Raw genomic sequence first — 27,873 nt, forward strand, 5'->3', positions numbered from 1 at the left:
ATTGGGATATCTAATTGGTATGCTCTTTTCTCATCGCTGCAGCTCCCGTACTGACTCGGGAGAAGCGAAGGTCGAGAACCATGTGTCCTCAGAAACACAACCCCCGCCAAGCCGCACTGCTTCTTGACAGCCTGCTTGCTTAACCCGAAGCCAGTGCACCAATGTGTCCGAGGAAACACTGTACAGCTCACGACGGAAGTCAGCGTGCATGCTTCCGGCTGCCACAAGAAGTCGCTAGAGCGCGATGGGACAAGGACATCCCAGCAGGCCAAACCCTGCCCTAACCCGGACGATGCTGGGCCAATTGGGCGCCGCCTAATGGGTCTCCCGGTCAGGCCGGCTGTAAAACAGCCTGGGATCAAACCCAGATCTGTAGTGAAGCCTCTAGCACAGCGATGCAGTGCCTTACACCGCTGCGCCACTAGGGAGGCCCCGTATACACATTTAATTTGAGTGGTATTTGATCTATTGCTGGTTTCATACATTTAAGTTGACCTATTCCCTTGAGATCAGCAAGACTAAAATCAAACAAATGAGAGATGACAATAAGAGAAAGTTGGTGGTTACATAGTTCCCCCCACCTGAGTATTAACCGCTGTGTGTTTGTGTTTGAGCGAGAGTCCATGTGCACCTGTGGTTGTGTGACTGCACAATAGGTTCCAAGAAGTGCATTCACATGATGTTTCTGTGAATCTCTGAGGTAGAAGCCACTTCCTAGCTCTAGGACAGAAGTAGGGCAGGGCCCCTAAAAGGCGGGGGTATCCTACATCTTCTGACTCACTCCTGTGCCTCTGTTTGGTTAGGACTGGGATTCTCAAATCAAATGGGGGAAAATCCAGGTGAGGTTTTACACATCAAGAAAACAACCTCCAGCATTGTCTTGTCAACCTAAAGAGTTTAACTTAAAATCACACTTCAGCGAACCTGAAACCCCTCATTGTGAAACGAAGTGAAGAGGAGCACCTTGGGTTTATCATCTCTAAAAAGGTAAATGTATTCATATAGGTACTGCAATTGTTACTCCAAACTATTGGTACACTTGGGCTTATTATGCATGTGGCCATTAGGAAGGAATAACAGCATGTTTCAAGTTAGTTCTGATAATAGAGCAAAATGTTATCCAGAATGGTCCAGCAGCTATGTCATGAGGCCCACCTTGCTACCACAATAGACTGACTATAGTAAGGGTTGTGGTCCCTACGATGAAGCTATATACAGGGAGTACTGGTACCAGATCAATGTGCCGGAGTAATTGAACTAGATATTTACATGAAGGCAGGGTAAAGTGACTAGACATCAGGATAGAGAATAATAAGAGTAAAATAATGAACAGAGTAGTAGCAGCATATAATGAGTGTAAACGTGTGTGTGTGTTTGTGTTGTGTCGGTAAACGTGTGTCTGTGTTGTCGGTATGCGTATGTGTGTGTTACGTATGTGTCCGTATGTAATGTATGTGAATGTGTGTGTATATATCTTGGTTCCCCAACACTGGCCGAATTTAGCCCATGGTTCATTGTTTTATATATATATACAGTTTAAGTTGGAAGTTTACATACACATAAGCCAAATACATTTAACCTCAGTTTTTCACAATTCCTGACATTTAATCCTAGTAAAAATGCCTTGTCTTAGGTCAGTTAGGATCACCACTTTATTTTAACTTCTTATGGCTGCAGGGGCAGTATTGAGTAGCTTGGATGAAAGGTGCACAGAGGTGCCCATAGTAAACTGCCTGCTCCTCAGTCCCAGTTGCTAATATATGCATATTATTATTCATATTGGATAGAAAACACTTTGAAGTGTCTAAAACTGTTTGAATTATGCCTGTGAGTACAACAGAACTCATATGGTGGGCAAAAACCTGAGAAGTTCCACTTCCTGTTTGAATTGTTTCTGAGGTGGCAGATTTTCAACCAAGCTGTCATTGACATTACAGCGAGATATTGATGAGTTTTCACTTCCTACGGCTTCCACTAGATGTCAACAGTCAATAGAACTTCGTCTGATGACTCTAATGTGAAGGAGGGCCGAAGGAGACTGCCATGAGCTGACCATTCTTTCACATGCGCCTTCACATGAGGAGGACCTCCGTTCCACCGCTCTTCTGAAGTCAATCTAATTCTCCTGTTGGAACGTTATTCAAGATGTATGTCAACAACATTCTAAAGATTGATTCAGTACATCGTTTGACATGTTTCTACTGACTGTTACGGAACTTTTTGACATTTCGTCACGTTATAGTGGATGCGCTTTGTGACTTTGGAATTGTTTACCACTAACGCGCTAACCAAAGTAGCTAATTGGACATAAATAACGGGCATTATCGAACAAATCAAGCATTTATTGTGGACCTGGGTTTCCTAGGACTGCATTCTGATGAAGTTCATCAAAAGTAAGGAAACATTTATCATGTATTTTCTAGTTTCTGTTGACCCAAACATGGCGGCTAATTTGGCTATTGTTCTGAGGTCCGTCTCAGATTATTGCATGATTTGCTTTTTCCGTAAAGCTTTCTTGAAATCTGACACAGCGGTTGCATTAAGGAGAGGTATATCTATAATTCCATGTGTATTATCATCTACATTTATGATGAGTATTTCTGTTGAAATGATGTGGCTATGCAAAATCACTTGATGTTTTTGGAACTAGTGAATGTAACGCGCCAATGTAAACTCAGATTTTTTTGTTATAAATGTGAACTTTATCAAACAAAACATGCATGTATTGTGTAACATGAAGTCCTATGAGTGTCATCTGATGAAGATCATCAAAGGTTAGTGATTAATTTTACCTATATTTCTGCTTTTTGTGAAAGCTATCTTTTGCTGGAAAAATGTCTGTGCTTATTGTGGTTTGGTGGTGACCTAACATAATCGTTTGTAGTGCTTTCGCTGAAAAGCATATTTGAAATCGGACACTTTGGTGGGATTAACAACAAGATTACCTTTAAAATTATATAAAACACATGTATGTTTGAGGAATTTTAATTATCAGATTTCTGTTGTTTTGAATTTGGCACCCTGCACTTTCACTGGCTGCTGCCGTATGTAAACTTCCGACTTCAACTGTAACTAATGTAGGTGACTAGCTTTGCTAACCTCTGTAGCTAGCTAGCAAGCAATGCTAAAGGGATTGCAAACAGGTTAGCATAATTGTAGCGAAACTGATGTATTTTTCTTCTAAATATTAGCTAGCTGGCTAGCATTGATAAGGCCAGCAAACATACTCTTTGAATGTATTTCCTCCAACTTTATAATGAAAAGCTACCTCTCAGTCCCAAAACACAAGTTTTATGGAGACTTGTGGGTGACGTGCTGATGATGTTGCCCACTGTATGCACTTTCGGTAGCATGAATTTGTCCAGACTGAGGAGAAATCCACACACAATGCGTCCCTGACTACCTCCTGAGGTGAAGATCTGAACACAATCAAATCACAATGTAACTATTGTGTATCTAGACCCATCTTTTCAATGCGATCTTCGTATTCTGATTGCATAAGTCACTTGTAAGTGTCATATGTAGACACGGCCTAAGTGTGCATAGAGTCAGTGCAAGATAGGGTCAGTGTGGATATCCAAACGGGTAACCATTTATTTAACTATTTAGCAATCTTATGGCTATTTCAAAGTCTTAAGTCTTGGGGGTAGAAGCTGTCTCGGAGTCTGTTGATTCGACCACTGTTTGCTGGACGGTAGCAGAGTGAACAATTTATGGCTTTGGTGACTGGAATCTTTGGCAATATTTCGGACCCTCCTCTCACACTGCCTGATATACTGTAGAAGTCCTGGATGGCAGGACCTCTGTTGCGATTTGCATTCGAGGGCGGTGTATTTGCCATACAGAGCTGTGATGCAGCCAGTCAAGATGCTCTCGATGGTGCAGCTATAGAACTTTTTGAGGATCCGAGGGCCCATGACAAATCTTTTCAGCCTCTTGAGGGGGAAGAGGCGCTGTCGTTCCCTCTTCACGACTGTGCGGGTGTTTGTGTGTGTTAAGTCTTTAGTGATGTGGACACCAAGGAAGTTGAAGCTCTCAATCCGCTCCACTACAGCCCCATCCATGTGGATGTGGCCGTGCTCTCCCCTCTTTATGCTGTAGTCCACGATCAGCTCCTTGGTCTTACTGACGTTGAGGGAGAGATTGTTGTCCTGGCACCACAATGCCAAGTCTCTGACTTAATCGCGGTAGGTTGTCTCACCGCCATCAAACTTGATGATGGTGTTGGAGTTGTGCGTGGCTATGCAGTCGTGGGGGAACAAGGAATACAGGAGGGGATTAAACACATACCCCTGAGGGGCCCCTGTGTTGATGGTCAGCATGGCGGAAGTGCTGTTGCCTACCCTCACCACCTGGGGTCTGGGGCTGTCTCATTACGAAGTCCAGGATCCAGTTGCAGAGGGAGGTTATCAGTCCCAGGATCCCCAGCTTGGTGATCGGGTTGGAGGGCACTCACCTTTCCTCACTTTTTCAACTGCTACTGTGCGGGTCCCTGCGGGGAAGATAGCTGAGGACAATCTCTCTGTTCTTGTGACTGAAGTGTCAAATGCAAAAAATAATGGCAGTAAATTATCCTGCAGAGGTTAACCAGTGATAACTAGAGATATAACTTTAAAGCTAGAATCCTTAACTGAAACAATAACAAAGTGGTAACCCAACCCGTGTTTTGGTAAAAAGCTGAGGGATGGACCTGGAGAAATGTAAACACTATCAAATTTATAGACAGAGCTATGCATGCAAAGACTGACCATTCATCATATTAAAATTATAGTTTTAACCATGTTTTGAGGCAATATAGTGTTTGTTTACATTTACATTGTTTACAAACATTGGAGTAAAGCAAGCTTGTATTTTGGGTTCTGATGGGTTACAACAATTGAACTAAGCTTATGAGGGATTCATAAGTTATATTCTATAACAATCACTGGGTATATATTTTAAATTTATACGTAGCAACTAAAAATTCCAGGTTTAACCATTATTTTATTCCATATGACTCTTACGCCGCACAGTAACATCACTCCAGGGATAGCCAACCCTGCTGCTGGACAGCAACTGGGTATGCAGGCTTTTGCTAAATCACACCTTATGTTTGACATTTTACTGCACTGTAAGGATCTAATAATGCAAGCAATTCACTGCATCCACTATAACAACTACTAAACTGTCAATGTGAGCAATAAACTTTGATTAGATTTTTGATTCAACTAATCAGTCCTGGTGAGCAACTAGCAGAATCATGTGTTCTTGTTAAGGGTTTGAGTGCAGCAAGGTACTTCTCCCAGGTTAGGGTTGTTCCCCCCTGGTGATAATTTTCATTCAATTAATAGCAGAGTCTTTCTGTGGTGGAATGTGTCTGGCCTTGCTCCAGGTATGAGGTATTAGCTCGCCTGCCTGCGTGTCACGGGCTGTGGTGGTTGACTACCGTCACGGGCTGTAGTGGTTGACTACCGTGGTGACTCCTGTAGTCAAATATTTTTTGTTTTCCGTGAAGGCCCGCCCCAGATTGTCTCTACACAGCAAATTCCCCTATGGACTTCACCAAGTGAGATCCTAAGTGAATATGTTATCATTAAAATTGAGCTTATTAAAGGTATTGGACAGTCAAAATCATGTTTTTCATGAAACTGGATGATATTTAAAGGAAACCAGATCAAAGTATGATGACCGAAGTATGAAAAATGACAATTGATTCTAGATTGATAATGTTTGATCATAAAGTTACTGGTCAACTCCCCCATGTCAAACACTTGGATTCGTTATTAAGGGAACAAGGTGACATCGCCTTCAGTCTAATTTTAATGAACCAATGGCAACATTTCGAAAAGTACTGCCTTCTAACCAACATTGGAGAAGGCATGTTTACATAGGGATGTGGTATATAGCTAGATACCCACTCTACTGGTGCCAAAATTTGACTTTAGGGTGTCATCAAATATAAATAAAAGTTTACCCTGTTCATCAATGGCAAAGATTCTTATATGTTTCCCCTTTCATCTCTGTCTGGTGTTAGCTAGTTACTGGCTAGCTAGGTCTTCAGCTAGCATGGAACAAAGGGTGGAGGTGTCATTCAAAACTCTGATGCAGTTGTCATGTCAACACATTGATCAGTGCTGTTGTGAACTGCATCACAAGAGACATGCCAAACAGGGGATGTATAAAAAAGAATTGATATCATTGAAGCAATTTCAATGTTTGAGTTGCTTTGTGTATCAGCAAATTTGCTTGAGATGATTTTGTTGCAACATGGCTGACTGCATCCAAGTTTCTTTACATGGGAGTTTCAAAGAGCTGTCAGTCAAGATGAGCTCATGAATATAAGCTCCCGGCCTACTCAGCCTCTTTACAAACTTCCTGGTAGTTAGACATGACAGAAAAAGTACTTTTCAGAATGACTGTTCAGGACCTTTAATACAATACAATATGTATTTCATAAGGCCTCATGAGGGCTAACACTCTAAAACATAATGAATTGTTTGGATAACCCAACAGCTGAGTTGCAGGCATTGGGTCACTTAGTTTGGTAGTTTTTTAGAAAGAGCAAGGTTGGATTTGGGGACTCTGGGTTACTGAGATATGACCGAGTGGGTCAAATCAGAAGACTGGAGGCTTGACGTAGTAGGGGTGTAGGTTCAGGAAGTCATTTTTGGCCACCCGTGAGAGTAAATGTAATTCCAGTTCATCTGTTCTGTTGAATTTTTTTAATTTTTTTTATTTTTTGCTTTAATTAAGCCTACAGAAGTATATGAGTTCCTTAAAAGCCTATGCAAATCATAATCAGATATCCCCAATGGGATAGTAATAATAATGTTAACATTTTTGTATTAGATTATGTGATGTGGAATAACTTTCAAGTAAAATGTTATGTTACAGTGTACAAAATTAACATGTTCGACAGGAATGACATTTACTCTCACGGATGGCCAAAAATAACTATCTAAAAGCCACATCCCTAATAAGCCCCACCTCCTGAAAATAATCTATGGATTATGTTTAAAAAGACCGAGCTGCTTGGCCAACCCAGAAAGAAAGTGAATAAAAACTAATTGATAAACCCTGTTTGGATCATTTGAAAAACCCAACATGTTTGCTTGCAATGTGATGTTTAAATCTGATAAATATCCAGCAAGAATGGGGATATCCAACCTTCTGAATTTTAGATCACCAGCAATCTGCATTCAGAATGACTGCCAGGGTTGGGAAAACTGAAATATGAGACTACCTAAAGCAGTGGTTCCCAACCTTTTTATAGTCCCGTACCCCTTAAAACATTCAACCTGCGTACCCCCTCTAGCACCAGGGTCAGTGCACTCTCAAATGTTGTTTTTTGCCATCATTGTAAGCCTGCCACGCACACTATATGATACATTTATTAAACATAAGAATGAGTGAGAGTTTTTGTCACAACCCGGCTCGTGGGAAGTGACAACGAGCTCTTATAGGACCAGGGCACAAATAATAATATAATAATAATCAATGATTTTGCTCTTTACTTAACATATAAAACCTTATTTGTTCATTGAAAATTGTGAATAACTCACCACAGATTAATGAGAAGAGTGTGCTTGAAAGAATCCCCATAACTCTGCAATTGGAGAGAGTCTCAGTCTTAAATCATGTTCCACACACAGTCTATGCCTGTATTTAGTTTTTATGCTAGAGAGGGCAGAGAATCCACTCTCACATAAGTACGTGGTTGCAAAGGGCATCAGTGTCTTAACAGCGCTATTTGCCAAGGCAGGATACTCTGAGTGCAGTCCAATCCAGAAATCTGTCAGTGGCTTCTGATTAAATTCAATTTTCACAGAACCGCTTGTTGCAATTTCGATGAGGCTCTCTTGTTTAGATATTGGTAAGTGGACTGGAGGCAGGGCATGAAAGGGATAATGAATCCAGTTGTCTGTGTTGTCCGTTTCGGGAAAGTACCTGTGTAATTTCACACCCAACTCACTCAGGTGCTTTGTATTTGACATTGTCCGTAAGCTTGAGTTGATTTGCACACAAAAATCATACAATGATGAAAAGACCTGTGTGTTGTCCTTGTTAATGTAGACAGAAAAGAGCTCCAACTTCCTAATCATAGCCTCAGTTTTGTCCTGCACATTGAATATAGTTGTGGAGAGTCCCTGTAATCCTAGATTCAGATCATTCAGGCGAGAAAAAATATCCCCCAGATAGGCCAGTCATGGGAGAAACTCGTGATCATGCAAGCAGTCAAACAAGGGAAAATTATGGTCAGTAAAGAACACTTTATTCTCATCTCTCAATTCAAGAAAATGTGTCAATATTTTGCCCCTTGATATGCAGCACAATTCTGTATGTTGTAAAAGCGTTACATGGTCGCCGCCCATATCTTTGCATAATGCAGAAAATACACGAGAGTTCAGGGGCCTTGCTATAACAAAGTCAACCATTTTCACTGTAGTGTACTCCCGTTCCCACTCACAAACTTTTACAGATGCACAATCGAGAGCATCCTGTCGGGCTGTATCACCGCCTGGTACGGCAGCTGCTCCGCCCATAACCGGAAGGCTCTCCAGAGGGTAGTGAGGTCTGCACACCGCATCACCGGGTGCAAACTACCTGCCCTCCAGGACACCTACACCACCCGATGTCACAGGAAGACCAAAAAGATCATCAAGGACAACAACCACCCGAGCCACTGCCTGTTCACAGTATAATACATCATTTACATTTGGTTTACGTACAAAATAAAGAAAAACAAAAACAGCATTGTATATTTTATACACCAACTAAATCCAGAAGGCAAGATCAGTACAGGTGCATCAAAGCGGGTACCGAGAGACTGAAAAACAGCTTCTATCTCAAGGCCATCAGACTGTTAAACAGCCATCACTAACATTGAGTGGCTGCTGCCAACATACTGACTCAACTCCAGCCACTTTAATAATAGAAAAATTGATGTAATCAATTTATCACTAGCCACTTTATATAATGTTTACATACCCTACATTACTCTCCTCATATGTATATACTGTACTCTATACCATCTACTGCATCTTGCCATCTTGATGTAATTAAATGTATCTCTAGCCACTTTAAACAATGGCACTTTATATAATGTTCTCATACCCTACATTACTCATCTCATATGTATATACTGTACTCTATACCATCTACTGCATCTTGCCATCTTGATGTAATGTATCACTAGCCACTTTAAACAATGCCACTTTATATGTTTTCATACCCTACATTACTCATCTCATATGTATATACTGTACTCTATACCATCTACTGCATCTTGCCTATGCCGTTGGGCCATCACTCATTTATATATTTTTATGTACATATTCGTATTCATTCCTTTACACTTGTGTGTATAAGGTAGTTGTTGTGGAATTGTTAGGTTATATTACTGTTAGATATTACTGGTCGAATTACATGGTCGAAACTAGAAGCATAAGCATTTCGCTACACTTGCATTAACATCTGCTAACCATGTGTATGTGACAAATAAATTTGATTTGATTTGATGTCTCCCTGTCATTGTCACGATCGTCAATGGGAGAGAGAGAGGACCAAGGCGCAGCGTGTGAAAAATACATCTTCTCTTTATTTCGAAGAAGAAAAAACTAAACAAAACAACAAATAGACGAACGTGAAGCTATCAAAACCTAAGTGCAAACATGCAACATAGACACAGACAATTACCCACAAATGCATGATGCCTATGGCTGCCTTAAATATGGCTCCCAATCAGAGACAAATGAAAGACATCTGTCTCTGATTGAGAACCACTCAGGCAACCATAGACATACCTAGAAACATTCACTCAACCATAGACTTACCTAGAAACATTCACTCAACACAAACTCATACACTAAACCCAACACCCCCTTTACCATATAACCACCCAAAATGACAAAACACAAACATTCCCCATGTCACACCCTGACCTAACTAAATTAATAAAGAAAACAAAGAATACTAAGGCCAGGGCGTGACAGTCATGGCTTTTGCGCCATCAGATACAGATACCAACACTTCTTGACCACCAAAGTCCATTTGATGTCACAAAGCTGTCCAGTACTTAAAAAATATCCTCTCCTGTTGTCCTGGTTTCCAGTGGTTTGCAGAAGAGGATGTCTTCCTTAATTGACCCCCCATAAACATAACGGACAAATACCAGGAGCTGTGCCAGGCCCGCCACATCTGTTGACTCATCCAGCTGTACAACATAGAATTCACTGTCTGGTATGCGAAGCAGTAATTGTTTCAAAACATCTCCTGCCATGTCACTGATGTGTCGTGAAACAGTGTTGTTTGATGCAGGCATTGTCTGTATAGTTTTTTGGGCCTTTTCCCCCAGCATTGTCCCAACCATATCCGCGGCAGCAGGAAGAACTAAGTCCTCCACAATAGTATGGGGCTTGCCTGTCCTAGCCACCTGTCACGTCCTGTAGATTGCTTTGTATGTTTCTATTTTTTGTTTGGTCAGGGTGTGATGTGGGTGGGCATTCTATGTTTGTATGTCTAGGTTTTGTATTTCTATGTTTTGGCCTGGTATGGTTCCCAATCAGAGGCAGCTGTCTATCGTCGTCTCTGATTGAGAACCATAATTAGGTAGCCTGTTTTCCCACGGGTAGTTGTGGGTGGTTATTTTCTGTTTAGTGTTTTTGTTGCACCTTTCAGAACTGTTCGTTTTGTCGTTTTTGTTCGAGTGTTCATATTTATTAAAAGTATTATGAATACTTATCACGCTGCACTTTGGTCCTCTTCTCCTTCTCCCGACGACAATCGTGACACCACCATATAAGATGCTTCTAGCGCCTTATTTTTAAATTTTATTTTACCTTTATTGAACTAGGCAAGTCAGTTAATTAAGAACAAATTCTTATTAATTGTATCTGTTGCTTTTATACATGTCTTACTATTCAAAAGTCATCTTAATTCTCGCTCAAAACCTCCCGTGGCTTATTTTTAAGTTTGGCAATTTCTGTTTCTAAATGTCTGCACAAGAGTGAAGGTTTCATCGAGTTGTGAGATAATACTTTTGCACATATAACACACTGTGGCTGAGGAAAGGCACTACTTCCAATATAAGTGAACCCCAAATCAATGTAGTTCCCATCATATTTGCGCCGCTTCGATGGTCCATACATATTGGAATTCCCGCGAGAGAGTAACGGTTAATGTGATTGGATGTTAATTATTTGACTAGGATACCTGTATTTGACATTGTGTTGTTATTTCGCTGAACACTTGATGGTTTAATTTTATTTTTGGCAGTGAAACGAGGCTAATAAGGTGAGAAAGAAACCTCACCCAAATGTATAGCCCTGTTGGAAAATATAAATGAACTGTTTGAAAATGTGAATCACATTTATATTTGGCATACCCCCGATGGCATTGTACATACCCCAGTTTGGGAATACCTGACCTAAAGCTTCTAAACTGGAACAACCATTTCAGTAATTGGCGCAATAAATCCAATTAACACGTCGGCTTAGTTTGGAAAATGTATGACATTTATATTTGAGATGCATAACATTAATTAATCATTGTACTTGCAATTTTTAAATCAACCTGAAATAGAGCAAGCTGTGAAATATGATTATGATGGGCGTGGTTTTGGTTCAACTCTGGTTATTAACAGCAACACTGGTTATTATACAACAATGAGTGTTAATTCAACATTTAATTATGTTCAGAGTAGGCCCTTAACATTATGTCATATGAAATATGTATAGTATTGTGTTAAATAATAAACAATTTATGATAACATATTTGCTAAGGATCTCACTTGGTGTAGTAATTAACACTGGAGTGATAGATGTGTAGATGATGATGTGCAAGTAGAAATACTGGTGTGCAAAAGAGCAGAAAAATAAATAAAAACAATATGGGGATGAGGTAGGTAGATTGGATGGGCTATTTACAGATGGGCTATGTACAGCTGCAGCGATCGGTTAGCTGCTCGGACAGCTGATGGATGCAACAACCATGTCTCTGTCACTAACAAATACAGTCTCGGATAGTACTGTATCTCTACAATTTACTTGAAAGGCAATGCACTCTAGGAAAAAGTAAAAATAAATAAAAAATAAGGCTTTACACCAAGCAGTGTGTTTATTTAAAATGTTCCAGTGTCTATAGGGGTACACTCTTTCAGTGTTCATTTAACACTCTCGGTGTTGATTTAACACTGGATAATTTGTGTAGCTGTGGAGTGTGTTTGTGTGGGAGACAGACATTCAGTTGACAAATAAGGGATTCAGTGGATGGTTAGAAAGAGGCATGATACTTTTGTATGTGAGATCATTTTGCTTGCTGAAGATTTTGGACAGTGTGATGTGACCCTTGGTTCTAATAGTTCATTTGAGTCTATTATGGCAATGCGTGACTAAAACTCACAAGTGATTCTGTGTGTCTCTTTGTTTCAGCTATGGATTGGAGTCAGATGTTGCAGTTCTTGCTCTTCTCACTCCTCTGTCTCATTGGCATCTCCAAGGCAGTAGGAGGTAAGTAGGATGAACTTTACCCACAGAATTCATCAGCCATCAATCAATCAATCAACCATGTTACGAGGACAGCTAGAAGTACTGATTGAATTAAACTGGATCAAGTTAACAGCTCTATATCCAGAAACATGGTCCTTCACTTTGTCATGTCTTAAGTCTGACCTCTGGTGGGGGTTGATGGAATTATATAATTTTATAAAGCAACGCTGCAAATATCTGCGTGCAGTTTTAAACTACCCTTCTCCCTTTTGTTCCATGCTGGCTGAAGACCTGGCTAGCCAGTAACTAGCTAACACCAGACAAACATGAAAGGGGAAAAATATAAGAATATTTGCCATAGATTAATAGGGTAAACTTGTAATTATATTTGCTGACACCATTCAGTCACATTTTGGCACCAGTAGAGTAGCTATCTAGCTATATAAACCACGCCCCTCTGCAAACATGTCTTCTCCGATGTTGGTTAAAAGATGATAGTTATTTAAATTAGGTAAGAGAATATCATGGTACAGTTCCATTGGTGTATTAAAATAAGAGTTAACGTGATGTCACGTTAACGTGGGGGAGGGGACCAGTAACTTTATGATCAAACTTTATCAATGTATCAATGTCATTTTTCATACCTTGATCATCATCATTTGATCTGGTATCCTTCAAATATCATCCAATTTCATGAAAAACTTAATTTTATATATTCATGACCTTTAAATCAACACTGAAAGTGTTGTCTATGAACCCCATATAAAAACCGGAACAGTGTTAAATTAACTTTCTGCTTAGTATAAAGCCTTATTCAAATATTTCCCAGATTGTCTTGCCTGAGTAAATTGTAGAGTTACCACCCATGACTGTATTTGTTACTAACAGAGACATGGTTGTTGCATTCATCCATTTTCAGTCATATGGACTTCACCCAGTATTAAGTAAGATCCTCAGTGAATGTTAAAATAAAAAATATATATTTAACACAGTACCATATGTCTTTCATAAGGCCTTATTTTGAGGGCCTAGTTTTACCCTAATAGAGGGGCCTGAAATTCATACACATCACTTTGAACCAAAACTACTGCCGGCGTTGGCTGTTTTGCAGGTTGATATTTTAGAATTGTTTGTTTCAATATATATATTTGTGCACGTACATTGATTGACTGATTTATCGTATACTACACAAGTTAAACTACATACATTTTTCTAAACTAATCCAATCACTTAGTTCTTAATGTTCCTAACCATGGCAGTCATTCTGAATGCAGGTTGCAGGTGAATTCATTTTCCAACTGTTGGATCTCCACCCGCTGATTGGATTTCAATAGGAATTATACATCACTTTGTAAGCCAGCATAATGTGATTTGCAGGCCTGATGTGGCTTGTAAAACATGGATTTCAGGCCCTTGTATTACACTCTCAGAATAAAAGGTTTACGTTTGTTGCTAATGTTGCTAACAAACACTTAATCAATCAATGTACCAATGTACCTGCACAAACAGATATTGAAACAAACAATTCAAAATAAAAAATCTTCCTGCAATAGAGCATGCTGGGAAATATGATGGGCATGGTTTTAGTTCAAAGTGATGTGTATGAGTTTCAGGCCCCTGTATTTGGTTAAAATTATGCCTGCAAAATAAGGCCTTATGAAATACATATGGCATTGTGTTAAATATATATATTTTTAATGAAAACATTAATTTAGGATCTTACTTTTTGAAGTCTACAAGACAAAAAATGGATGAATGCAACAATTATGTCTCTGTCACAAAAAAAATAAAGTAATGGGTGGTGATTGCACTGTGGGAAATATTTGAATAAGGCTTTACACTAATCCGTGTGTTCATTTAACCCAGCTCTGGTGTCTATGGATCCACAGACTCAACACTTTCAGTATTGATTTAACACCATCAGTGTTAATAAAAAATGAACACTGGAGAATTTGTTCTGAAGAGTTATATTTTGAAAGGGCCATCTATGTAAAAACTCTGTCTATGCATACTACATGACACGCGTAATAATTGCATACTTTTTTGGTGTGCATCATTTCCCCAATATATTCTGTTCTTTAAGAGGTGGCCTCATTAAATAAGATGGTGGTCCTCAACCAGTCCCTGTACTGCATGTTTGTCTTTACTCTATATACTCTTTGTGTGCAGAGCTCTGTGTGGACAAAGGACGAGAGACTGAGTGGGTCTTTTCAGTTTCCGGTGATGCTGCCATGTTGACATCCACCCTGGTGGACCTCAACATGTTTGACAACCGCAGCATCCCCTATAACATCTCATGGTATGACCCAAGGACTGGGACAGAGCTGACCAGGGAGACAGGAAAGACTGTGGTGCGGGGGAAGACACTCTGGATTTTTAACATCACGATGGAGGATGCTGGAGACTATGTGTGTGTTGTGAGGTAGGGGCTATACTTTTGTCTGCTGTGTGTGTGTGTGTGTGTGTGTGTGTGTGTGTGTAAATCTTTCCTGTTACCTTTGATAACAGACTACCCTCCGAGTGCTACAAGAAGGTTGCCTTACTGATTGTGAATCACACCAACCCAGAAGAATGCGGTCGACCAGAAATGGCCCAACAGGTCCTGACCAAAACAGCCAACTCTTTCCTGAACTGCCCATTGAGTGACCATATCAGGGAAGTGGACAATTACTCCATCCAGTGGTACAAGGTGAGTCCAATGGGGTAAACAGACAATGCAGTTTAATAGGAGAGTGTTGAGAGGGGACGCCTGACAGCAGGGGCGGACTGGCCAAATGTCATTTCGAGAAAATGGCAGATGGACTGGTCCATTTTTAGCCCAATGGAATTGTCTAACTAGTTTTTTTATACAAAAGTATAATTATCTGGCTAATAATTGGGGCCACAATGACAAAAATGGGCCTTTTGGGGGCCTCAAGGAAAGAAAATGGGCCAATGTCGGGCCTCAAGGGAAAAACGGTCCGGTGTGTCAGAAACACCAGGGCGGATTTCTGGTCCCAGTCTGCCCTTTCCTGACAGTGCTGGAAAGTCTGTTTGAAGTCTTTCTTTTCAGCCATCCAGTCGGTCTTCAGCCATCCAGTCGGTCTTACATAGGAATGTAAGGTTATTACTACTAGTGAAAACTTGTGACTACATTTGAGACAATGTTCCATCAGACACAGTACTGCACATACCATTTACATTGTTCATTGCTCTCACACATTGTACTGCATTCAATTGTTCTGAGGGTAGTTCTTCTAATGTAAGACATTATCAGAACTTATCTGTAATTGTGTATTCATTTTGTACGACTAGCCATATTCCATTACCACTACCTTTCAGTGTGCATTTCTATTTTAACCCTGTCAGGGCTGTGAACCCATTGTGGAAGATGATCCCTTGTGGAACAGGTTTAGCTATATCAGTCACAATGCTATGGCGTTACTCCAAGTAAAACTGGTCACCCTTGAGGATCATGCGTTCTACACCTGCACCATGACTTTTAACTTGGAAGGGCTCAGCGGCAGGATCTCAGAGACCATCAACGGTTTGGTGAACGGTGAGTATTGTTGGCATAGCTCATAAAAGTTGTCCCTAACCACAGATCTAGGATCAAATTATTACCATATACCCCCAATCCTTACCACAGCCATTACAGAGATACAGTAACTTCAGAAAGTATTCACACCCGTTGACTTTTTCCACATCTTGTTGTGTTGCAAAGTGGGATTCAAATGGATTTAATTGTCATTTTTTTTGTCAACAATCTACATAAGTATTCAACTCCCTGAGTCAATACATGTTAGAATCACCTTTGTTGTGATTATAGCTGTGAGTCTTTCTGGGTACATCTCTAAGAGCTTGTGCAACAGTTCCCCATTATTCTTTTCAAAATGCTTTAAGCTCTGTCAAATTGGTTGTTGATCATTGCTAGACAACCATCTTCAAGTCTTGCCATAGATTTTCAAGCAGATTTAAGTCTAAACTGTAAATCGGTCAATCGGGAACATTCACAGTTTTCTTTGTTAGCAACTTCAGTGTAGATTTGGCCTTGTGTTTAAGGTTATTGACCTGCTGAACGGTGAATTCATCTTCCAGTGCCTGTTGGAAAGCAGACGGAACCAGGTTTTCCTCCACGATTTTGCCTGTGTTTAGCTGAATTCCGTTTCTTTTGTATAATGAAAAACTATCCGGTCCTTAACGATTACAAGCATACCCATAACATGATGCAGCCACCACTATGCTTGAAAATAGGGAAAGTGGTAGTCAGTAGTGTGTTGCATTGGATTTTCCATAAACATAAGACTTTGTATTCAGAACAAGAAGTGAATTGCTTTGCCACATGTTTTGCAGTATTACTTTAGTGCCTTGTCGCAAACAGGATGCATGTTTTGGAATATTTTTATTCTGTACAGGCTTCCTTCTTTTCACTCTGTCATTTAGGTTAGTATTGTGGAGTAACTACAATGTTGTTGATCCATCCTCAGTTTTTTCCTATCACATCCATTAAAGTCCATAACTGTTTTATAGTCACCATTGGCCTGATTGTGAAATCCCTAAGCAGTTTCCTTCCTCTGACAACTGAGTTAAGAAGGACACCTGTATCTTTGCAGTGACTGGGTGTATTGAAACACCATCCAAACTGTAACCATCCAAAGTGTAATTAATTTTACTCCTGAACTTATTTCACCATGCTCAAAGGGATATTCACTACCTAATTATTATTTTTTTTTTTACCCACCAATAGTTGCCCTTTTTTGCGAGGCATTGGAAAACCTCCCTGGTCTTTGTGATTGAATCTGTGTTTGAAATGCAATACTCGACTGAGGGACCGTACATATAATTGTACTGTAATGTATGTGTGGGGTACAGACATGAGGTAGTCATTCAAACATCTATTAAAATCTATTATTATTATTATTATTATGTGACTTGTTCAGAAAAATGTTACTCCTGAACTTAGTTATGCTTGCCATAACAAAGGCATTGAATACTTATACTAAAGACATTTCCGCTTTTCATTTTTTGTAACCATTTTGAAAAACATAATTCCACTTTGACATGATGGGGTATTGTGTGTAAGCCTGTGATACAAAAATCTAAGTGGAATCATTTTTAAATTCAAGCCGTAACAACAAAATGTGGACAAAGTCAAGGGGTGTGAATACTTTCTGAAGGCATTGTATATGACCCTGAATCAGAGGTTATGATTTCATAGAGGCTGCTTTGAAACTTTGCTCTGTGAGAGCTTAGAAAGGGCCATTTTCAATAGGGTCATGTGACTGCATATTTCTGTGTCTGTCTATGATGTTTATGAATCATTGTCATCATTTCAGAGGAGTATTGCCTGGAGCCCAAAGTGGTTGAACCTGCCAACGAGATCATCAAAGCAGATTTGGGTGGGTAAGCTACTATAGAACATGTACTGTATATGTGTGTGCTTATGTTCGTGCGTGTGTGTGTGTGCATTTGTACAGTTCTTTTAATTCATGATGCAAATAAATAATTCAATGTTTGCCCCCTAGGTTCTTCCTTCAGTTATATGTGTCGGGTGTTTGTCCCGAGTGTGGGGAATAAACATTGTGCAAATTTGAATTGGATAGCGCGAGAGAACTCAATTTCCAAAATTGTCTCAGAGCGCGTCTTTCAGGAATCACAAAGGTAGGTTGAGACAACACAACAGCATCACAATACACACTGTAAGAATCCTACAAATGTGTTGCTTTTCAAGAATTTTCAGGTAGACTTGATTGTGTGTTTTGGATCATTGTCTTGCTGCATGACCCAGTTACGCCTCAGCTTCAGCTCACTGATGGATGGTATGATATTCTCCTGTAGAATTCTCTGATATAGAGCAGAATACATGGTTCCTTGTATTAAGTCAAGTCGTCCAGGTTCTGAGGCATACCCAAACCATCTAAATACCACCACTGTGCTTGCCCGTTGGTATCAAATGAAATTAAATGTTATTTGTCACGTACCTGTCACGATCGTCTTGCTGTGAGAGATTGGACCAAGGCGCAGCGTGTGCAAAATACATCTTCTTTATTTAAAGAAGAGAGAAAACAAACAAGAAACGAACAACTATACACGAACTAACAAAATAACCAAAACTGATGACCGTGAAGTTATAAATACAGATAGTGATGACACAAACACTACACATAGACAATTACCCACAAAACAGCTAAAGCCCATGGCTGCCTTAAATATGGCTCCCAATCAGAGACAACAATAACCAGCTGTCTCTGATTGAGAACCAATTCAGGCAACCATAGACTTTCCTAGACATCTATACTAAACACTAACCCATCTACTCTACTTAACCCCCTAAACCATACAACACCCTAGACAATACAAAAACACACAAAGACAACCCACCCCAACTCACGCCCTGACCAACTAAATAAATGAAAGAAAAAGGAACAATAGGTCAGGAACCGAATACAACAGGTTAAAGTTAAATGCTTACTTACAAGCCATTAACCAACAATGTAGTTTTAAGAAAACTAAGTGTTAAACCTGTTGAGGCTAGGGGGTGCTGTTGTCACTATTTATGGAAATCGTGTAATTTTTGAAACGGCTTCCTACTAAATTCTTGATCATACAATATGCATATTATTATTATTATTGGATAGAAAACAGTCTCTAGTTTCTATAGCCGTTGAAATTTTGTCTCTAAGTGGAACAGAACTCATTCTACAGCAATTTCCCTGACATGGAGTCAGATTTCACACATTTTGGCCCCTGATCTGGAGTCAGTTTAAAGGCCACTGTGAAAGCTATGAGCATACAGACACTGCTTACGTCTTCCCCTGGATGCCTTTACGTGATGACGATTTGAATGGTATCGATTGCGCAATCACAGCCCCTATAAAACAAAAACACGTGTAGGTAGGAACTCTTTTCCAGATGCGTCGGGCGCGCGGTGGACACCGACCCTGCTCTTTTTCCAAGCATTAGTGTAGCCAGTTATATTTCTCCGGTCATGTTTCTACTCGTTATAGTAGTTAAAAACATCATAAGGTAGTTAATTTAAAGCGTTTTATAGCAATTTATATCCGTTTAGTGCGATTTTGGGACATTTATTTCTGAGACACTGTGAATCTCTGGGCACGGTTCCAATTCATGCCGAACGCAATGGGCATTTCTACATGGCAAGAGGACAGCTTTCGACCAAAAGACGATTAGACCCAAGAAAGGATTCTTTGCCCAAGATTCTGATGGAAGAACAGCTCAAAGTAGGAACAATTTATTATGATAAATCGTGTTTCTGTCGAGAAATGTTAATCGCTTATGACGCCATTTTGTTTGACGTAGCTTCGCTTGGCGCAAACTGTATTGAAAAGTAAGGATAATTTAAAAAATGTAATTCCGCGATTGTATTAAGAATTAAATTGTCTATCAATCGCTGTCCACCCTATATTTTTTAGTCACGTTTATGAGTATTTATGTATACGACTAGATCACTGTCTAATATGGCGCACGACATTGTCTGACCAGCTGGGCAACTTTTGTCATTGTCTAACCATGATTTTGGTGGCTAAATATGCACATTTTCGAACAAACTGTATATGGATTGTGTAATATGATGTTACAGGAGTGTCATCGGAAGAATTCTGAGAAGGTTAGTGAAAAAATTAACATATTTTGGCGATGTTTACGTTATCGCTCTCTTTGGCTAGAATCAATGCTCTGGTAACGTTTGCATATGTGGTATGCTAATATAACGATTTATTGTGTTTTCGCTGTAAGACACTTAGAAAATCTGAAATATTGTCTGTATTCACAGGATCTGTGTCTTTCGATTAGTGTATACTGTGTATTTTTACGAAATGTTTGATGATTAGTAAACACGTTGCTCTATGTATTTATTCTAGTCCATTTGTGACGGTGGGTGCAATTGTAAACTATGACATCTACCTGAAATATGCACATTTTTCTAACAAAACCTATCCTATACCATAAATATGTTATCAGACTGTCATCTGATGAGGTTTTTTCTTGGTTAGTGGCTATCAATATCTTAGTTTAGCCGAATTGGTGATAGCTACTGGTGTTGGTGGACAAATAAAAGATGCTGTCTTATGCTAATGTGTTTAGCTAATAGATTTACATCTTTACATATTGTGTCTTCCCTGTAAAACATTTTAAAAATCGGACATGTTGGCTGGATTCACACGATCTGTGTCTTTCATTAGCTGTATTGGACTTTAATGTGTGAAAGTTAAATATAAAAAAATATATAAAAAAAATAGAATTTCGCGGCTCTGCCTTTTCAGTGGAATGTGGGGGGGGTGTGCCGCTAGCGGCACCCCAGTCCTAGACAGGTTAAGAAAGTATTTACTAAAATAAACTGATGTAAAAAATAAATAAAACATGTATATTTTTTTAAGAAGAAAATAGAAAAATAAGAAAAAAATGGTAATACTTTCATTAGCTGTTCAGGAGTGTACAGGGGGTACCGTTACAGAGTCAGTGTGCAGGGGCACCAGTTAGTCAAGGTAATTGAGGTAATATGTACATGTAGGTAGAGTTAAAGTGACTTTGCATAGATAATAAACAGAGTAGCAGCAGCATAATAGAGGGGTCTGGGTAGCCCTTTGATTAGCTGTTCAGGAGTCTTATGGCTTGGAGGTAGAAGCTGTTAAGAAGTCTTTTGGACCTAGACTTGGCACTCCGGTACCGTTGCCGTGCGGTAGCAGAGAGAACAGTCTATGACTTGGGTCACTGGAGTCTTTGACAATTTTTTGGGCCTTCTTCTGACACCGCCTAGTATATAGGTCCTGGATGGCAGGAAGCTTGGCCCCAGTGATGTACTGGGCCGTACGCACTACCCTCTGTAGCGCCTTACGGTCAGATGCCGAGCAATTGTGTGGTGGAATATTCTTTGTAATTTCTTCAAACAATCATCTTTATTCAAATCGATGAATTATTGCAATAATTAAGACCTGTCAGCCCAACAGTCTTTGGGTTTATCCTGTGGTCATCTGCCTCTGGTCCTGTCTCCCAGATGCCAGATTAGGAATACTGAGGCCTTTGTTCTGTTCCTCCAGGCTATCTCTATCTCGGTGACACCCACCACATCTGATCTAAGGAATGCCAGCTGTAGGTTTTTTTTTAAATCACCAAGCCATCACTTAATCAGCTGCCAGCCCGAGCTTCAAAAGACTCCTCTCAGTTAACCACAGTTGCCATACCAGGCGGTGAATCAACCGGTCAGGATGCTCTCGCTAGTGCAGCTGTAGGACTTTTTGAGGATCTGGGGACCCATGACAATTCTTTTCAGTCTCCTGAGGTGCAAAAGCTGTTGTCGTGTCCTCTTCATGACTGTCTTGGTGTGTTTGAACCGTGATAGTTTGTTGGTGATGTGGACACCAAGGAACTTGAAATTCTCAAACCGCTCCACTACAGCCCCTTCAATATTAGTGGGGGCCTGTTCGGCCCTCCTTTTCCTGTAGTCCACGATCAGCTCCTTTGTCTTGCTCATATTCAGGGAGAGGTTGTTGTCCTGGCACTACACTGCCAGGTCTCTGACCTCCTCTCTATGGGCGATCTCATCATTGTCGGTGATCATGCCTACCACTGTTGTGTCATCACCAAACTTAATAATGGTGTTGGATCGTGTGTAGGTCATTCATCCGGCGCCGGGGTGACAGACAGTGGCTCGGGTGGTTGTTGTCCTTGATGATCTTTTTGGCCTTCCTGTGACATCGGGTGGTGTAGGTGTCCTGGAGGGCAGGTAGTTTGCCCCCGGTGATGCGTTGTGCAGACCTACTGCACAACGCATCACTACCCTCTGGAGGGTAGTAAGGCTCTCCTACCCTCTGGAGAGCCTTACGGTTATGGGCGGAGCAGTTGCCGTACCAGGCGGTGATACAGCCCGACAGGATGCTCTCGATTGTGCATCTGTAAAAGTTTGTGAGTGTTTTTGGTGACAAGCCAAATTTCTTCAGCCTCCTGAGGTTGAAGAGGCGCTGCTGCGCCTTCTTCACCACGCTGTCTGTGTGGGTGGACCATTTCAGTTTGTCCATAATGTGTACACCGAGGAACTTACAACTTTCTACCCTCTCCACTACTGTTCTGTCGATGTGGATAGGGGGGTGCTCCCTCTGCTGTTTCCTGAAGTCCATGATCATCTCCTTTGTTTTGTTGACGTTGAGTGTGAGGTTATTATCCTGACACCACACTCCGAGGGCCCTCACCTCCTCCCTGTAGGCCGTCTCGTCATTGTTGGTAATCAAGCCTACCACTGTAGTGTCGTCTGCAAACTTGATGATTGAGTTGGAGGCATGCATGGCCACGCAGTCGTGGGTGAACAGGGAGTACAGGAGGGGACTAAGCACGCACCCCTGAGGGGCCCCCGTGTTGAGAATCAGCGCGGCAGATGTGTTGTTGCCTACCCTTACCACCTGGGGGCGGCCCATCAGGAAGTCCAGGATCCAGTTGCAGATGAAGGTGTTTAGTCCCAGAGGCCTTAGCTTAGTAATAAGCTTTGTGGACACTATGGTGTTGAACGCTGAGCTGTATTTATCAGCAATTATCAGCATTCTCACATAGGTGTTCCTTTTGTCCAGGTGGGAAAGGGCAGTGTGGAGTGTGATTGAGATAGCGTCATCTGTGGATTTGTTGGGGCGGTATGCGAATTGGAGTGGGTCTAGGGTTTCCGGGATGATGTTGTTAATGTGAGCCATGACCAGCCTTTTAAAGCACTTCATGGCTACCAATGTGAGTGCTACGGGGCGGTAATCATTTAGGCAGGTTACCTTCCCTTCCTTGGGCACAGGGACTGTGGTTGTCTGCTTGAAACATGTAGGTATTACAGACTTGGTCAGGGAGAGGTTGTAAATGTTAGTGAATGATGGTAGAAATTAGGCAAAACGGATTTAAGTTTGCCTGCATTAAAGTCTCCGGCCACTAGGAGAGACGTTTCTGGATTAGCATTTTCTTGTTTGCTTATGGCCTTATACAGCTCGTTGAGTGCGGTCTTAGTGCCAGCATCAGTTTGTGGTGGTAAGTAGATGGCTACAAAAAATATAGATGAAAACTCACTTGGTAGATAGTGTGGTCTACAGCTTATCATGAGGTACTCTACCTCAGGCGAGCAATACCTTAAGACTTCCTTAATATTAGACATCACACACCAGCTGTTATTGACAAATAGACACACACCACCACCGCTCGTCTTACCGGACGTAGAGGTTCTGTCCTGTGGATGTACGGAAAACCCAGCCAACTGAATATTATCATTGTCGTTGTCCAGCTACGACTCGGTGAAACATAAGATATTACAGTTTTTAATGTCCCGTTGGTAGGATAGTCTCGAACGGAGCTCATCCAGATTATTCTCCAGTGATTGCATGTTGGCCAATAGAACGGATAGTAGAGGCAGGTTACTCACTCACATTCTCACAAGGCACCCCGATCTCCACCCCCTGTACCGCCGTCTTTTCTTCGCGTAAATGACGGGGATTTGGGCCTGGTCTCGGAGAAACAGTATATCCTTTGCAGAAGACTCATTAAAGAAAAAATCTTTGTCCAGTTCGAGGTGAGTAATCGCTCTTCTGATATCCAGAAGCTCTTTTAGGTCATAAGAGACCAATGTACAAAATATGTTACAAACAATGCAAAAAAACACACAAAGTAGCACAGTTGGTGAGGAGCCCGTAAAACGTCAGCCATCCCCTCCTGCGCCAATAACAGTATATGTTATCTTAACTGTGGCCATGATGGTTTGATTGTGTGTTCACAAGGGGGAACTTGTCTGAAGAGAAGGAGGGTGTATGGTTGGAGCGTAATTTGAATTTCTTGATGGTGGAAGAGGAAGACTTTTACATCAATTACACATGTAAGGTTTCCAGCGACAGAGGCAGTCCTTCAGCCTCCTTCACACTACAGCCTACAGGTTAGATAACACTTTCTGGAAGATAACATAAAAATGTTTCAAAAGAGATCACATACATATTATCCTGTCTCTTTACCCTTGTTTTGATAATGTATAACAACTGCAACCTCACCACTTTTGAAAAAACTGGTTGAAGAATTAAAGCCATTCAGCTTGACCTTGGGTAAAAACTGTTATAAATGCTATCTTCTCTCTTTTTCTGCACAGATCCAAACAACCTGCTCCCTATTGGGGTACTACTGACTAGTCTGGTATTGGTGTTTACTGTTAGTGTTGTTATTTACCATCGTTTTAAGATTGACATTGTGCTGTCGCTAAGGAGGATGTTCCCGCTTCTCTACACAAACACAGGTACACAATGAGAGACAGTTTACCGCACATATCCTTCCCAAACACACTCAAGGAAACATGAATAGAAACATACCTGAGCACGCACACGCAGACATACACACGCACGGACACCTACACACTATCTGCAGACTCATTGTATGGTGTGCATTCACAAAATGTAAACTCGCACAAACATAAACATACATTCCTACACCAGATACAGACAGTAATGCACATACAGCATGTCTCCCCACAAACCCCCAGCCCACACTTAAACCCACACACACATGAATGTTGCATTGCTTGTTTCCCACTCCCCACCTGACCACAAGTAAAATCAGTAGCAAATGTAGCAAGGTACTGTAGCACATCCCACATGCCACAGCTGCAGTATGCAAGCACTGCATTTTCCATGACAGAGGTAACCGAGAGAGGAAGATTAATATGAGGCACTGAATAGGCCATGTTACCATGAAACACAAGCAACTATGATGTCATTAATAACCAAGCCTCCCCTGTCAGGCAGGTTTGTGGAGACTTTTGTTCCAGCCCAGCACTAACACACCTATTTTGTTTTACCTGTCCTTGTCCTGCATGTGGCAGACTCTGATGGGAAGCTGTATGATGCGTACGTGGCGTACCCCCGTCTGTTTGGGGATGGGGATGGGGATGGGGGCAGGGCCTGTGGGGAGGCAGAGATGTTTGCCCTCCACACGTTGCCCCAGGTTCTGGAGGGGAGGTATGGCTATAGGCTCTTCCTACTGGGCCGGGACAGCCTCCCAGGGGAAGGTAAGACATCTCTGTTCGACCCTGGGGATCTAGGTTCCACAAGATTATCTTAACATTGGCATTAGTACACATGTAGCATGATGATGAAATATGTGGAATCTTTCTGAAGTCCTAAAGACCTTCTGAAACCATCTTAATGGTTAAACAATGTTGTAATAACCATTTTCCCTGCTCCCTTTCCCCCTCTCCCTCTTCTCCTCCCTGGCTCCCTCTCCATCTTCTCCTCCCTCCTCCCTATCCCTCTTCTCCTCCCTCCTTCCTGCCCCCATCGCCTTCTTCTCCTCCCTATCCCTCTTCTCCCTCCTTCCTGCCCCCCCATCGCCTTCTTTTCCTCCCTTTCCCTCTTCTCCTCCGTCCTCCCTGCCCCCATCTCCCTCTTCTGCTCCCTCTCCTTCTTGTCCTTCCTCCTTCCTGCCCTCATCTCCCTCATATCCTCCCTCTCCCTCTTTTCCTCCCTGTTCTCCTCCCTCCTCCCTGTCTGCCGCTCCCTGTTCTCCTCCCTCCTCCCTGCCCCCCCATCGCCTTCCTCTCCTCCCTCTCCCTCTTCTCCTCTGTCCTCCCTTCCCCCTCTGCCTTTTCTCCTCCCTCCTCCCTGCCCCCATCTCCCTCTTCTGCTCCCGCTCCCTCTTGTCCTCCCTTCTTCCTGCCCCCATCTCCCTCTTCTCCTCTCTCTCGCTCTTCTCCTCTCTGCCCCCCCTCTTCTTCTCCCTCCTCCCTGCCCCCTCCCTCTTCTCCCTCCTCCTTGCCCCCCTCCCTCTTCTCCTCCCTCCTCCCTGCCCCCCTCTCCCTTTTCTCCTCCCTCCTCCTTGCCCCCCTCTCCGTTTTCTCCTCCCTCCTCTCTCTCTAGCCGTAGTAGATGCTGTGGAGGAGAGCATGCTGGCCAGTCGGCGTCTCCTCCTGGTCTACTCTGGCTCTACGTTCTGCAGTGGCCACAGTGACAGCAGCAGCGGTGTCCTGGAGAACTGGCAGAGCTTCGAGAGGCAGACGGCCATGCACCGTGCCCTGCTGGAGGGCTCCCTTAAGGTGGTCCTGGTGGAGCTGGAGGAGGTCACCCCTACACAGCTGGCCCTCTTCCCTGAGTCGGTGCGCCACCTCCGGGAGCGCCAGGGCGCCATCTGCTGGTGGAAGAGTAGCAGGACAAGGAGGACCAAAGGGTTGAGGTGTGGGAGGTGGAGAAAAGAGGAGGTGGAGGAGAAGAGACGGGAGCTGGCTTCGCCCCCTCTCTCCTCACCCTCTCTTTTCTTGTCCTCACGCTTCTGGAAGGAGCTGAGGTATTATATGCCCGTGAGGGGCATGAGGACGAGGTGCCCAGAGAAGAACAGCCTGTTGAACTTGTGATGGGATTGATGGGCTTTGGAGAGGACAGTGTTAGACATAAGGAGGAAATATGTTGAATGAAAGGACTTCTGATACCATGGAGAGTATAAATGTTGTTCCTGACTCTCACAACACATTTTCATGAAATATTCTTGAATCAGACTTTGGAGGACTGATTCTCTGGGATGATATTTATTTGAGGCAGGATGATGATTGATCATCCTGCCGATGTAATGTTGTAAAAGGCACAGTTAAGAGTGTGTTAATATTAATTCTGAACATATTGGCAGAACCACTCAAACACACACACATGCACACACACACACCACACACACAATTTACCACCATGTTGTACATACATTTACATTTTACATTTAAGTCATTTAGCAGACGCTCTTATCCAGAGCGACTTACAAATTGGTGCATTCACCTTATGACATCCAGTGGAACAGCCACTTTACAATAGTGCATCTAAATCATACACACCACATCTGTGAGAGAGCTTTAATAAAGAGAGCCCAGTACATTCTATACAATGTATTTGATGTCTTTATTTGTCTACTTAAAAAATGTTCCCACCAAAATGTTCCTTTATTTCTTTCAGATTTGTTAATCCTCCAATGAGATAAGCTATAAGTGTTTAAACTAATATTTATGGATGCAGTTATTTGTTATGAGGTCAAAGTATTTATGAACAGCTTACCAACAGTTAATATTAAATGTTTTCTAAATGGTGAGCTGACTATTAACAAATCCCTTATATGATTTATTAAACACAGTCCTGAAACTTCCCAGACACTTCCCAGAAAGGGTGTGGCGGTTTGCAGAAGTTGGTTGCGTGCTAGCTCTTCTGTTATGTCAAGCTTACATACAGGTAGGACTGGCTGTGACTGGTAATCTGCTTTACTGTAATCCAATGTGATCATGGGCCATTTCAAAGAAAGTGTGGTTAGGAGGACTGGAGATTCTAAAATCCAATGGGGGAAAATCCAGCTGAGGTTGTTTCACACCTGAAGAAAACATTCTCCAGCAATGTCTTGTCAAACTGAAGAATCTTCCTTAAAATCACACTTCAGTCAACCTGAAACC

The 27,873-nt window shown here is 41.7% G+C and overlaps 1 protein-coding gene across 1 annotated transcript; it reads left to right on the top strand.

Moving 5' to 3' along the window:
* On the top strand, window positions 1–27,314 carry LOC129816540 (interleukin-1 receptor type 1-like). The gene is made up of 11 exons (XM_055871117.1): window positions 1–987; window positions 12,408–12,485; window positions 14,634–14,886; window positions 14,973–15,153; window positions 15,813–16,002; window positions 17,780–17,842; window positions 17,969–18,104; window positions 24,197–24,348; window positions 24,556–24,699; window positions 25,282–25,467; window positions 26,315–27,314. Exons 2-11 carry the CDS (start codon window positions 12,410–12,412, stop codon window positions 26,803–26,805), a joined length of 1,872 nt encoding a protein of 623 aa, XP_055727092.1. The 5' UTR covers window positions 1–987; window positions 12,408–12,409; the 3' UTR covers window positions 26,806–27,314.
* Window positions 27,315–27,873: the final 559 nt, after the last annotated feature.

Source organism: Salvelinus fontinalis, chromosome 19, assembly GCF_029448725.1.
Source record: "Salvelinus fontinalis isolate EN_2023a chromosome 19, ASM2944872v1, whole genome shotgun sequence".
NCBI classification, from domain to species: domain Eukaryota; kingdom Metazoa; phylum Chordata; class Actinopteri; order Salmoniformes; family Salmonidae; genus Salvelinus; species Salvelinus fontinalis.

Excerpts from the sequence above, each read along its gene's own strand:
- LOC129816540 (XM_055871117.1), top strand. The coding sequence starts at position 12,410 with ATGGATTGGAGTCAGATGTTGCAGTTCTTGCTCTTCTCACTCCTCTGT. Across the intron at positions 24,349-24,555 it reads CTTCACACTACAGCCTACAG|ATCCAAACAACCTGCTCCCT; the intron begins GTTAGATAACAC and ends TTTTCTGCACAG. Across the intron at positions 25,468-26,314 it reads GGACAGCCTCCCAGGGGAAG|CCGTAGTAGATGCTGTGGAG; the intron begins GTAAGACATCTC and ends CTCTCTCTCTAG.